This window comes from Trichomycterus rosablanca, chromosome 8, assembly GCF_030014385.1.
Source record: "Trichomycterus rosablanca isolate fTriRos1 chromosome 8, fTriRos1.hap1, whole genome shotgun sequence".
Taxonomy (NCBI): domain Eukaryota; kingdom Metazoa; phylum Chordata; class Actinopteri; order Siluriformes; family Trichomycteridae; genus Trichomycterus; species Trichomycterus rosablanca.
In genome coordinates this window covers 27,698,376-27,713,408 of record NC_085995.1, presented here as the reverse complement: position 1 = coordinate 27,713,408, position 15,033 = coordinate 27,698,376, and the positions used below count along the sequence as shown (strand labels likewise).

The 15,033-nt window shown below is 37.5% G+C and overlaps 1 protein-coding gene across 1 annotated transcript in view; it reads left to right on the top strand.

Annotated features, from left to right (window-relative positions):
- The first annotated feature begins 502 nt into the window (after positions 1-502).
- tsc22d3 (TSC22 domain family, member 3) overlaps positions 503-15,033 on the top strand; it is a 48,812-nt gene continuing 34,281 nt past the window's right edge. Inside the window, exon 1 of the mRNA XM_063000635.1 lies at positions 503-980. Coding sequence (XP_062856705.1) covers positions 676-980 — 305 coding nt within the window. The 5' untranslated portion in view covers positions 503-675. The remainder of the gene's footprint in view (positions 981-15,033) is intronic.

Here is a 15,033-nt window from a genome sequence, read left to right as displayed (position 1 = left end):
AATATGAAACATCCTTCCCTGTCTGGCTATGTGCATGTGCATGCTTGAATTTTATGTCTGAGGCCAGTTTGTTCCGTTTCTTAAGTTTTTTTTTGCCTCTACCGCCCTCTTGGTCGCTGTTCTATTCAGCCATCCACAGCACATGTGAACGAGCATGCTTGCGTTTGAGTTCCTCCCTCCTAATTGTGATGTGTGAGTGTGTAAAGAGGAAAGGGGTGGACCTTGTGGGTGTCCTGAGCACAAGGTCTTACCAATCATAGGGGTTTCCCCACCCTCTCTCTATCGTCCTCCCTCTATTTTTTTTCAGTATCTCTCTTCTGTCTAGCCCTCCTATTCTTGGCTGTACTCACACTCAGGGGCAGGAAAAAGTACAGGGCAGGGAGGAGGGGTAAGGAAAGCTTAGACAGCTTCTGGTTTTGCTTTCGAATGTGTTCCTGCTGAACTGTTGTGTGTCATATCACCTCCCCCTACACACAAAACCAGTGTGGCACACTCACTTAAACACTCTTTATTGCATGCACTACACTATCACACTCAGCGTGAATAATATAAGCCGATACTCAGCCTTTACCGGGGGGCACTTTGGACTCCACTGCAAGCAGGCGAGGTAGGTTCATCACAGTTTACTTTGGGAAGTGTTCATGTGAAGGGAAGATCTACCTGTACGTTGGCTCAATGTCGAGCGAGGAGTGCCGCTCTCCTATCGGCCTGGACTGCTGCAGCTGTTGCTTAGACCTGGCCAATGGCTGCGAGTCAGAATCTGGACACCCCAGCCTGGGCAGCCCGACTTCAATCAACCACTTCCGACAGCTTCGGGACCAGCTGGCCTTCCAGAACCTCAACACAGACAAGCTGAACAATATCATGAGACAGGACTCGCTGGAGTCGGTGGTTCGAGACCCATGCTACCTGCTTAATGAGGGCATTTGCAACCGCAACATTGACCAGACTATGCTGTCAATCCTGCTCTTCTTCCACAGGTATGCCCAACACACTTTTATACAATACACACTCTCACTCTTCTTACCTGTGTGCACATGGCCTAGGGTGGGAAATCCTTTACACAACACTTTGACTGGCATTTTTATAGCTGACTCATGAACAGAACTCAACAGAATTATCACGCACATATATAAATGAACTATAAAGGATAGTTTAGTGTTTGTGTTGATATTTTAATGCATTATGGTCAAAAGTTTGCATGGAATTAGAAGCTTGTGTGCAAGAAAGAAACCCTTATTTTTTCATTTACTCTTGCGATAAACAACTACTTACAATCAAGCTTTAAAGTGCCAGTTTTAGAACACTGGCTTTTTTCTTGTGCACAGAGAACACTTGACTGTAACTGTGAACAGTACAATAATTTTACTTTTTGGTGGTTCCTGGATCTGACATCTGACCAGCAATTCTTCTCACAACATAAGTTGACAGCTTTGATTTTCTTTCTGACCTTGGAAGAAAGACTTTCAAGCACTTTGTAATGGGTGCAGCCAAACTACCCCTATTTATATGTGAACAGAGAAGTTATGATCACAAGGAATTAAGGGTCCATATGACAAAATTATAGGAGTTTTATAGCATTAAATAAATAATTTAATTTGATGTATGTACGTACATGTTTAACCCCAATTATAATTTTTTATTTTATGCAAAAAAGGTGTTTTAATTGTTTACTCCCTAAAAATGAAGACTCTCAGAAATCATTTAAATCCCAAGATTCTTATTAAATGTGCCTCTTATGATTTTTTTTATTAAATGCCAAAATGTTAAGGTTCCTCAGAGAATTAAATATAATATATATAATATAAAATAATGTGTCAATATAACAGATTTCGACTGACTATATATATACACTCACTTGGTAGTCACTTCCGTTTCTGTTGTTTCTGCCACACCCATAACTAAAGGTGTACACAATTTATTATATTAAACTAATTACATTCATCCAACATTGAGGCAACTGTTATTGTTTCAGCATGATTGTGCTGCTGTGCACAAAGAAAGCTCCATAATTACATGAATATGGTTTGGAAGAATTCCAGTGACACAAATTCCCAGACACACTTAATTTTTTGGAAAGCCTTCCTAGAAAAGGTTGCTGAAGTTGCAAAGAAGAGCCAATCAAGTGGTCAGGTGTTCACATACTTTTGCTTATATAGAATTAACAAAACACACTTCATGAATAATTGGCCATGCACAGTGCTAGCTCATTGTGCTTCTTAAATAGCTTTTATTAATGTAGGTTATTTCACTCACACAAAAAAAGAGAGACACCTTATTTAAATTAATACTAATACTATATGAATGAATGCTTTAATGTTATTGCACATTGTACTTGTACAACGAAATTGAAGTTATGACACTACATGACACTCGGGTGACGAAGCGTTGAATAGCGCTAGCCCCACTATTGTTGGGATCCAGGGTTTGAATACCCAGCGGTGCTATCGGCAGGTGAGGATTCTAAATACTGTCATGGTGGACTATGTGAGGCCCTGCAATGGATTGGCGTCCTATCCAATGTGTGCTACTGAACAGTGCCCAGTGATTAAAGGACAACCAAACCCACCGTGACCTTGACCAGGATAAAGCAGTGGTAAAACATAAAAATAAATAAATTAATAAATGAATAATACTATAAAAATATATACATATACATAAGGGAATATAAGATGCCCTGAGATACACTAGCATCTTGTTAATGGTGTTTTCATGCCTTGTCATATACAGTGTATCACAAAAGTGAGTACACCCCTCACATTTCTGCAGATATTTAAGTATATCTTTTCATGGGACAACACTGACAAAATGACACTTTGACACAATGAAAAGTAGTCTGTGTGCAGCTTATATAACAGTGTAAATTTATTCTTCCCTCAAAATAACTTAATACAGCCATTAATGTCTAAACCACCGGCAACAAAAGTGAGTACACCCCTAAGAGACTACACCCCTAAATGTCCAAATTGAGCACCGCTTGTCATTTTCCCTCCAAAATGTCATGTGACTCGTTAGTGTTACTAGGTCTCAGGTGTGCATAGGGAGCAGGTGTGTTCAATTTAGTAGTACAGCTCTCACACTCTCTCATACTGGTCACTGAAAGTCCCAACATGGCACCTCATGGCAAAGAACTCTCTGAGGATCTTAAAAGACGAATTGTTGCGCTACATGAAGATGGCCAAGGCTACAAGAAGATTGCCAACACCCTGAAACTGAGCTGCAGCACAGTGGCCAAGATCATCCAGCGTTTTAAAAGAGCAGGGTCCACTCAGAACAGACCTCGCGTTGGTCGTCCAAAGAAGCTGAGTGCACATGCTCAGCGTCACATCCAACTGCTGTCTTTGAAAGATAGGCGCAGGAGTGCTGTCAGCATTGCTGCAGAGATTGAAAAGGTGGGGGGTCAGCCTGTCAGTGCTCAGACCATACGCTGCACACTACATCAAATTGGTCTGCATGGCTGTCACCCCAGAAGGAAGCCTCTTCTGAAGTCTCTACACAAGAAAGCCCGCAAACAGTTTGCTGAAGACATGTCAACAAAGGACATGGATTACTGGAACCATGTCCTATGGTCTGATGAGACCAAGATTAATTTGTTTGGTTCAGATGGTCTCAAGCATGTGTGGCGGCAATCAGGTGAGGAGTACAAAGATAAGTGTGTCATGCTTACAGTCAAGCATGGTGGTGGGAATGCCATGGTCTGGGGCTGCATGAGTGCAGCAGGTGTTGGGGAGTTACATTTCATTGAGGGACACATGAACTCCAATATGTACTGTGAAATACTGAAGCAGAGCATGATCCCCTCCCTCCGGAAACTGGGTCGCAGGGCAGTGTTCCAGCATGATAATGACCCCAAACACACCTCTAAGACGACCACTGCTTTATTGAAGAGGCTGAGGGTAAAGGTGATGGACTGGCCAAGCATGTCTCCAGACCTAAACCCAATAGAACATCTTTGGGGCATCCTCAAGCGGAAGGTGGAGGAGCGCAAAGTCTCGAATATCCGCCAGCTCCGTGATGTCGTCATGGAGGAGTGGAAAAACATTCTAGTGGCAACCTGTGAAGCTCTGGTAAAGTCCATGCCCAGGAGAGTTAAGGCAGTTCTGGGAAATAATGGTGGCCCCACAAAATATTGACACTTCAGGAACTTTCACTAAGGGGTGTACTCACTTTTGTTGCTGGTGGTTTAGACATTAATGGCTGTATATTGAGTTATTTTGAGGGAAGAATAAATTTACACTGTTATATAAGCAGCACACAGACTACTTTTCATTGTGTCAAAGTGTCATTTTGTCAGTGTTGTCCCATGAAAAGATATACTTAAATATCTGCAGAAATGTGAGGGGTGTACTCACTTTTGTGATACACTGTACTTGTTTTTAAATCAAATAAATATATATTTTTAATAATTGTTAAAAAATGATAAAGCTTATATGAAGTAGGCTGGCATGCCACCCACCAATAACGTGTTGCAACAAATTAAATTGTCAACTGCTTACCTGTTAGGATTGGCATCTGGAATTCAGGCTAAACATGTTTGCATTTTCTTTACAGAACCAGACCCCTTATTAAATCAAATTAATTTATAAGGGGTGACAGAGGTACACAAATTCCTTTCTGACTATGAATAGTCATTCACAAAATATGTGTCTCATAAAAATGACTTTCTTTTAGTTGATACTTGATATTGCATACTTGATAATCCAGGTGTTTTTAAGTAGTGAGTAATAACATGTTTTAAAGTAGTTTTAACACATCACCAGATTATCAGAGGTTGGCTATAAACAGCACTGAAATTAAGTTGCCCTTAAACTTCAACTTTAGTAATCAACATACATCATCCAGAAATAGGCTTATCATTTAAAGGTGATTCTTTAAGTACAGTAACAAAATAATTATACATTATTGTTTCTCACATCTGGTCTAACTATAAATGTATTTCATCTGCCTCTGAATTTGAAGCAATGCCCTGTGAAGAAACATTAAAATGAGAACCTGCATTAGACCCTTATCTTTAAATTCCATATATCTGTGCTGTTATGTCAGCCAAATACAAAGGTGAAACTCTCAGAACACACAGTGCAAAAGGACACTTCAACTTGATTAATGTTGACAAGTTATTAAGTCGTAAAGCTGCAGTATTTTGGTCTCAGTTTTCCTGGTGTCTGAGAGTTGACGCCACTGTGCACCTTGGCACACCAACCTGCTTTAGCAGCCAAGTAAGAGACCTGATAATAATTAAAATGACCAAGTCAGGATTCCTCGTCATTTTGATAAGCTTTAATACATTTAATGCAGGCAATGTTATGTAAAGGTTAACTGATGAATATTTATGTAATTGTTTTAATAACCGAATTGTAAACAAAGCAGGTGTATCATAATCCTGAAAAATATATAAAAATACATATTCAGAGTGGATTGGTTAAATTTTTCCTGCCAGTCACATTAAAAACAAACAAAAAATGCTGACAAATGAAAACATGGCAGACTTCCCTAACAAATGGTAGGTATCCAAAAATACTATGCTTATTGGTAAAAGCTGCTGTAATTTAACTGCTACATCCCAAACTAAAAAAAACTGTTAATTATTAACAATAACTTATTGAATGACAAACACACAGTAAACTATAATATCTTACAGTTTTGTATGTTACTATTATACTGTCATCGTTAACTTTATAGCTGACATTTACAGAGCTTATAGAACTTAAGCTACAAACTTAATGAATAAATAAATAAATAAATAAATTTAGCAGCTAACAGGCAAAGTTATTTGTACCAGGGCGTACTATATTCACACTTTCAAAGTTGCCAGGTTTTATCTGTGTATAGCTGTCAGTGCATCAGCTATGGCATAAGTCTCTGGTAGGGTTCTATCTTTTAAAATAAGCATCATACCTGTTATTCATGACATTACAGACAACAGCAAAAAGCACCATGTGAGAGAGCTTTATACATTTTTAATTTCAATTATTAAAAAAGACAACATTAAGACCTTTATAATAATGGTTATATGGTTATATGGATAATGGTTATATGGTTGCCTAATTGTTTAACAAGAAGAAGAATAATAATCATTAAAAATAATTAATAACCAATAATAGATATTATAATTATATATATTTTTTCTTCTTATTCTTAATAATAATAATTATTAGTTAATAATATTAATTATTTTAAATATATAACAACAACAAAACCACAATAATAATAATATTAATAAGATAGGATAGTTTGGTCTACACCCACCTGTCAAAAACATAAAGGAGATGAATGTTCTGTTCTAAATTGCCCCTAGGTGTGCCCAGTGTCTCTTGGTGGCACCAGACCCACCGAGAACCTGACTAGGAGGAAACAGTTAGTGAAAATTAATGACTGAGTATATAATAAAGGTACAGATGTTTTTAAATAATGTTAAGGTTTATAGTTAATAATGACTTTAAATATCATTATATACCTTCGCGTGTATTTTAACTTGTCATATATCAGATTTTCGTCGTGAATAACACATGATAAAATGTGAGTTAATCTACGTCAATCACAGTAAATCTTACAGATTTTTGGAAAGTCCCTGTCACATACTATTTTTTTTTTCAAATATAAGAAGCTGTGGTGTCCAGCAGTAAAAGTACTGCACTGTTTATCAGAAACCTCTTAATCCTTAAGTGACTGCCACATGCCTGAATGTACACATCAGGTCTCTGACCTAGCTAGTTTAGTCACTTTTATATGGTGTAGTAAAGCTGAGCAATTTATATTGTAATGACAGGAATTCCACCGTTAAATTCAATGTGTCCTTGGTAAACGAATGTATTAAGACCGTAACTCACTGGTTACTTCATCCCACTTATTCCATCAATCCCTGTTACATTTATTATTGTATGTATAGATGGCTTTGAACGTTTTAGTTGTTTCTTAATAATCAGTTTTATTGATTTTCATTTAAGAGAATACAGAAAGGCCATAAGGACATTTCAGACTTGCAATAAAGCCACACAGCTTATTTTAGTTGTCATGCCTCAGTAGTCTTTATTACCACCAAGCAGTTAATAAATATCTGTGTTTTTGTCCATGTGTAACTGGAAAGGCAGTTGTGCTCAGTGCTCCTAACACAACCCAGAACATTTTAATCATGGATGTTTTTTGTCCTCTACAGCCTCCTTACATAATATAAAATTTGACGCTGCATATGCTGGAGCAGAAATATTGCATCTTTCTCCAGAATCTATTTTTCATCATTTTGTAAGATGAACACTGTGCTATTGATACGCAAAAAGAGGTGTGTTGTGTTATTAGTGTTTAGGACAGGGAGTAACTGGACTTTTGGCAGGAAAACTGCATTATGGGCCTGTGCTGGCAAGAACTCTATGACCTGTTGCTAAAACCAAACAAGCTGATGAGTTTATTTAAAATTCTTAATTCCTGCGTAGTGCATTCAGCAGAGATTTAACAGGGTGTGTACAGAATAATCATCACTCCATAGCACAGAATCTGGATTGTTTTTTTGCTCTGTGATCTGGCTGTCTCATTGTGGATTACCTCTGGGTGGAGATACATAAAACCTGTGTCAGCAAAGCTTAAGGTGGATAATACTTGTAATGTTCAGATGTGGAACAGGATTAACGTTGATACAAGGATACCACATAAGAAGAAAACATGCATGGATACAGGTTCCACCAGCTTAGGAAGAGGTAAGACCAGTGGGTAGGATTGTGCTGACTGAGTGTACCTGGCGAGCTCCAGCAGTCAAACGGGATTAAAAAACCCTTAATGTTAAAAAAGACAAACAACACCCTCCCTCCCAGCAATTTACTGTATAGACAGGGGACAAAATAAAAAAAAAACACTTGTAGTAAGGTGTTGGGCTGCTATAAGCTGGATGGTTTAGTGCACCAAAATTGTTCTAGTCAAACATTCATAGAAAAAAAAGAAAACACTTAAGAAAGTAAGGTCAACTTTTGGTCCTGCTTTCCCCAGACTTAATAGGTCCTATCTGTTAGTGTGGGTTACCATTCAGCTGAGCTAAAACGCTTTGGATCAATATACTTTGGACACACTCTCCTGGAAAATCCAATAGCCTCATTCTTTAAGTCTAAGGTACAGTGGATTGGGTTACAAACGGTTTACCATAGGAACATTTTGGGTTATGAATGATCTTTTTCAACTTAACGTACGAACAAATTTCAGATTACGAACAGAAATTCGCAAAACACGTGACGTCACGAACAAGTTGACTCCGACCGTCTGTCTCTCTGTCATTATATACTGTATATATACAGTGAGCGAACATTCGGACAGCGGACAGTGTTTTTTCGGTGTTTTCTTTATATTTTGTAAAATTCAATATTAAAATGGCCTTAAAGAAGTTGCAGAGGAAGCGCAGTGCTAAGAAAGTGAACAAATCTATTACAATTCGTTGTTGTACAATTACTCCTGCCAGTAGATGTCACTGTGTATCAGACAGAGGGGACATTGAGTAAGAGAGAAGAAGAAAATCGCCGAGTAAAGTATTATTTCTTTCGTGCAATTACACCTACAAAGTACAACACTATTGAAATAAAGAAGGAAATAATAGAGAAATATGAGAGTTTCTGGTATTATGGTGTATAGTAAAGCACACGTACTGTACTGAAATGTGATGTGCTGTGTTTTATGTACAGTACAGTACTACTACTGTGTATTGTTGTTTATTACAGGAGTATCTATTCTATAACTTAAGATTTAAGAGAAAATATACTTGTATTTATAACAAAAAAGACCATTTTAAACATTAGAAAGGTTAGGTAAGGGGGTGGTTTGGGAGGTCTGGCACGGATTAATTCTGTTTACATTATTTCTTATGGGAAAAATAGGTTTAACTAACGAACATTTTGACTTAAGAACAGCCATTCGGAACCAATTAAATTCGTAAGTCAAGGGTCCACTGTATAATAAAAAGGCCTTATAGATTTAGTGAAAAAACAAATGTGAAGGAGGAAAAACATCTTACATTGGGTTAGGGTTAAGGTACTACAAATCAAAAGGTTGCTGGGTCAAGCCTCACCACAATCAAGTTTCCAAAGTTGGGTCCCTGAGCAAGGCCCTTAACCCTCAATTGCTCAAATTGTATTCAGTCATAATTGTAAGTCGCTTTGGATAAAAGTGTCCGCTAAAGGCTGCAAATGTAAATGTTAATGTAACAAACAAAGCAGTCCACAGATAGCGTGCTGGTGCTGCTACCTTCGTGCATAAAAGTCAGCTTGAGATCAAATTGATTACATCAAACTGCTAAAGAGCTGCACTTTAGACTGCCCTAATGACCCGACTGTTTGCTTCACCTTCTGCGCAGAACACCTTGTTCTTATTCTTGTCCTAAGTGTAAATTTCCTGGCTTTTATATTCACATCGTCATTCTGGCATTCTGGGTCAGGATATCTGATATGTATTCCAGTACTTGAAGCAAACATTTAGGGAGAAAAACACACCCAGCCATTCCATTGACAGAGTTCTGTCTACAACATAAGACAAACCTAAACAGGACGCATGCAATTGTGTCTCTGACATGATAAAACAAAAACAACTTTGGCACTGTGGCCTGCTTGGGGACGTAAACTTTGTCTCCAGAGTGTCAGGGGAGGGAGTGGTGTAGGATGATAAAAACAGAGTAGACATGTGAAAAGAGAGCAGACAGCCCGGGCAAGGGTGTAATAAATGAACATCTACCACATTATGCTTCTTAGTTGGAGCTTAAGGTTTATATAACACCTAACTCCTACCATTTAGAGTTTCTAGCCCAAAACTAACTTTAAATCTGTGATTATACCAACAATTGTTGCAATACCTCATCAGTAAGTTATAATTTACTTACTTCCATAGATTTGTTTTTAAACCAGCAGGGTATTTCTTGAAAGGAACATGGCTCAGACCAGTTATGTAAACACTTCAGGGGTCATAGAAGCCAGTTGAGGTTTTGGCTCATGCGCTTCCCTTTGAAAGTTGTTTTGAAGAAGCAAGCACAACACAGGGAACAGGAAATCTGGGCTTTGACGATCACAAGCCCCGACTCTTTCAGTCTAAACTACCTCCTCCTTTCCAGTTTTAACCTATTTGTATGATATAGCCACCACTTGGAAGCAGATCAGCTGAATGCCTTTCACAAGTCCCAGTGGCTGCTCCCAGCTGTGTCAACACAAGAAGGTCTGCATAAGATCAGTAAAATATGAACAAATGAGAAGCACAGTATGAACAGAAGCTCTGATTCAGGGAGGTCTTTTCTTTGGAAAATGACAAGCTGAAACAAGACTTTTATAACTTCTAGAATGATCTCATTTAATATTACCTAATAAAGGGTTTTTAGAATTGAAAGCGGTCATACAAGGAATCTTATAAAACTATATACGAGGGATCTTCAAAAAGCTTCCGCACTTTTTTAACTTTATTTATTAAGAATTTCAAAAACAAATGACACCACTTTTCTACATTGTCACCTTCCTTTAGGATGCATTTTCCCAGTGTCGTACCATTTTAATGCCATCAGCAAAAATGGTTTTGGTTGAGTGCATAGCAACTGATGCACAGCTGCTTTCACAGTATCATCACATGAAAATCTTCTTCCAGCGGTCCAAAAAGGTGGAAATCAGATGGAGCTAAATCCAGACTATAAGCTCTCTCTCAGTCTCTCAGACACGACCAATTACTACTCCTCCCCCCCTCACTGTTTCCAACGAAGATCCCTCGTATAACTGCTAAACATTTCTTCAAATAGGTTACATATAAATGTCATCGTAGCAGTATGTTTCCCTTTACTTTTCTTCTTTTTGTATGCCACCACTCTGTGTCTGTACAATAGTATTGTTGTTATACTATGTTTAGGTTTGGTTATATTGACTAAAAAAGTCTTCCTGACTTGTCAGGGAGTTCTTACCTGACTGAACATATTGCAGCTTAGACACTTATTTGCATAAAACTGCTGAGTTTTTTCATGCCCTTTCTTGCAGAGTCTGTTGCACCACAACTGTTACTTATCACATGGATCTTAAAAAGCTCTTGTGGCCAGGCAAAAAGCAAATAGTTACACTGTATGGCCAAGGGTATAGCAGCACCCCTCTAATGATTGAGTTAGTTGTATTTTACATGCTAAAAGTCTAAGACCACTAATAAAATGTTTATATTAAATATTTGTCTTAATTTTAGTTCACTGTTTTTTTTTCATTACAAATCATATAAACAGTGTAACACGTCAAAAGTTTGTGAATCTTTACAAAATACATACATTTTAAAATATCATAGTATTTGGCAATACTAAGAAGCATATAAGCACATTTGTATTTGAAATGGACCATGTCTTTTATCTAAAGCACATTCACAGACAAATTTGATCTTGTGTTTTTGATCTGTTCATCAAAAACTGTTTAATTTAATACATTTGCAGCTGTTGTCCTCCTATTATAAATCTGGCTATACTAAACACAAATTACTTAATTTTTAACATTTAACTGTCTGCTTAAATTGTTATGCTGTGTTTTATGATTTTTTTTGTTTAAATTTGAATAATAAACAAAATAAATGTAAAGCATTTTTATTAGTGGTGGCATCAGACTTTAGGTCTGACTGAATGTGCTTTTAGTTTTGAGGCAACCATTTGGGAAGCCTTGTTTCTGTGACTGTGCAAACTTATTAAGGACATGGTTTGAAAAGCTGAACCTCTACCAGTAGACACATTTCTATCATCAGTCTGTATTGCCATACCACTACAACTTTATTTTAGATAATTGTTTGCAGTTAGGAGTTGGTAATCTGTAATTTTTGTGCCATGGATATAATTGATTTTTTTAAATATGTCTAATGATGATGACAGACTATATGCAATTACTTTAATTAATTTATTAATTATTTTTAGGTCTTGAGATCCATAATTTTGCATGTTGGTTTAGTTGTCTTGAACAAAAGTGGAAGAACTGAAGTTTTTATTGACAGACTGAATAGGAGCATTGTTAAAGACTGGGTCAGTTAGGAAGTGACAGGGAACCTGGGGCAGTGGGCCAGCGGATGCTTTGTTGTCTGGAATAAGGTATTCCTGTTAACAAAAGCAGGGCTTAATGTACCTAGATCAACTGCCTTACAGGCACTCCCAGACAAGGTATTCGCAGTAACACCCAAAACCATCTGTCAGTACTATGTCAGGGAGATCATGTTAATCTATTCAAAGTAATAGTTTCTGTATTTGTTAACAATACAATATGAGCTATCCAAAACATGTTGTTCCTGGGCATGTGTGGACAGACATGACTGAAGTAACTACAAAAACAAAAATAATTATTTCACTGGAAAAATAATAATGCGCTCAGAAAGCTCATCCAATAGTACTCACAGTGCTGACCAGTGTAAATCGCACTCATTGCTTGTAAAATATATCGTGGTCATGGCCTTTGGTTAGAGAAAACAGAAACCCTGTAGCTCTCTGCGGCTGTCATGAATAAATCTCACCTTATTTCAACGTCAAATAGCCTAGCTATCGTTTAATAGAAATCAATATTGTACTCATTCAGCCCTCTGAAAGAAGTAAAACATTAGGAATTTAGTGGTAGTTGTGGCTTAGCAGTTATGGCCCTGGACTATTGATTGCTGTGGGTTGAAATGGTAGCTCTGCTAAGCTGCCCCTGTCGAGCCCCTGGGCAAGGCTATTAACCCTCTTTGCTCAGGGGCATAGCCATATGTTTCATCCGTAACGGAATTATACACATATACTTGCCATGAGGATGTGTCCAGGCTGTTAGTTTTCTGCTGCTTTTAACTTTGCCTTTACTTTAAATGTGATTGGTTCAAGCTTCATGCAAAAAACTGCTAGTAGAGTGGCTTCTTTAATTGTCCACAGGTGTGAATGAGTGAATAAGTGGTGATGCCCTGCAATGTACTAGTACCATGTAAAGTGTGTATTCTCATGATGTAGACCCATAGCAAAAATGGGGCAATTGTAGCCTAGCAGTTAAGGTACTGGACTATTAATCAGCAAGTCACTGGTTCAAGCCCCACAACTGCCAGGTTGCTGCTGTTGGGTCCTTGAGCAAGGCCCTTAACCCTTAATTGCTCAGACTGTATTCTGTCACACTACTGTAAGTCGGTTTGGATAAAGGCGTCTGCTAAATGCTGAAAATGTAAATGTAAAAGAATAAAATGATTATTCATGGTAAATAAATAAGCAAATAGATGTAGTGTTTGCCATCCTTCATGGTGCTATGCAGCAACATGGGTCCATTTTTAGTCACTTTTGGTAAGGTGTCTAACATATTCTTTCCATGTCTGAGTGGGTTTGCTTCAGGTACTCTGGTTACCTCTCACCTAAAAACATGCTAGCAGATAGACTGGCTGCTTCAAGGGCCCTAAGTACGTAAGCAAATGAGTGCTTGTGAGCCTGTGATAGATTGGCACCCTGTTGACACTGTATTTCTGCTTTGTGCCCATTGTCTCTGGGTGGACCTACTGCAGACCCAGAGGATCAAGCTGTTTGTAGAAAATTATTAATAATACATTTGAATCTAATTGTACAGTGACCCTTTGCCAATGTGGTGTGCTGAACTGAACTTTTTAAATAAAAATAAATAAATATATTACATAAATAATTTAATAAGATAAAACACTGTTCATGATATGATGGTAGCAATAAACAAAAACAGCCAATAAACCATACAATACATGACAGACTTTGCCAAAAGTCTAAGCAAATTGTATTTTCAATTCAAATTTAAAGAAGACAGAAGGAGATGGAGCATCTTTTGCATAGACAAGTGTAGAGAGCTGCATGGGTATAAAACTCTAACCAAGTATAGAAATTCCTACAATCTCTATTTAAATGTATTTAAATTCATGGCATAGCCTCCCAATTCACTGCTGGTGATTAATATAAACTGTACTTGGTGACTTTTCTGTGCTCATATAAATAGGACAAGTATTTCTTACCAAGATTGTAAAATATCCTTAACTGTTTCAAAAGGTCAGGTGTAATTTAGGAAGCATTAAAAACAGATCTTTCCTGAATTAGAAGCTGCTAGAACATATGAGACACTGTCCAAAATCAAGCCAGTATTACATTGATGTAGAGGTTACCATGCATCAAAGATGCTTCTACTTTTGCTTTTTATTTGTCTATGTAATCAGCAGCAAACTTCAATCAAGCTTTAAGGTACTGATTCCAGAACAGGGGCTCCTGTCTTGTACAGTTTAATTCAAACTGTAATATAAACTTGCTTGGCTGTGAACAGTGACACTTGTTTTCCAGCAGCTTAGCAGCATAAAGTGACAATGTGTTTTCTTACTGACTCTGGTTATAGACCACTGTACGCAAACAAGGTACTAATCTAAGTTGCTTTATGCATATTTTTGACCAAGCATATTCTTAGAAAACTCACAATAAAAGTGCTCCCTACATTTAGTTAGACTAAAAGAACAGCTGTAGAAATCATTGGAACCCCTCTAATTACATACCTGTTGCTTAGAAGTGTATGCGACTTTTTAACTTCAATAGAAATGTCTTATAAGTTAGAGCAATCTGTACAGTATTATGCATATTACAACCTACTACACAGAACCAAAATAGACATCATGCCTATTAACTGAGGCTTTTTAGACACATAATTGATTGGATGTCTGCCGAAGTATATCATTATTCAAAATGTGTTAGTGTGACATTTAAGAGGGAAGTACAAAACACTTTTAAATTAATATAAGTGTATTCTATGCAAAGGTATTAGAGCTGTGTGTTATGATGGGCTCCAGGTTTCAATCTTAATAATGCTATTGGCTAGTAGTCTAAACAGGGGGGATGGCCGGAGCCCTGTAATGGATTGGCTCCCAGCCCAGGGTATTCCTGTCTTGTGTCCAGTGTTTCCAGTGAAAGTAGACCTGCCATGACCCTGCCAGTATAAAGTGGTAGTTTAAAGTAAAAGAACAAAAAAAAAAAAATTAAATGGAGTGTATTTCCAGATTCTAACCTGATGTGTGTTACTAAGTGTAACAAAGAGATATCCAAAGGCAAAGTCTGAAAAGAGATAAACATGATTT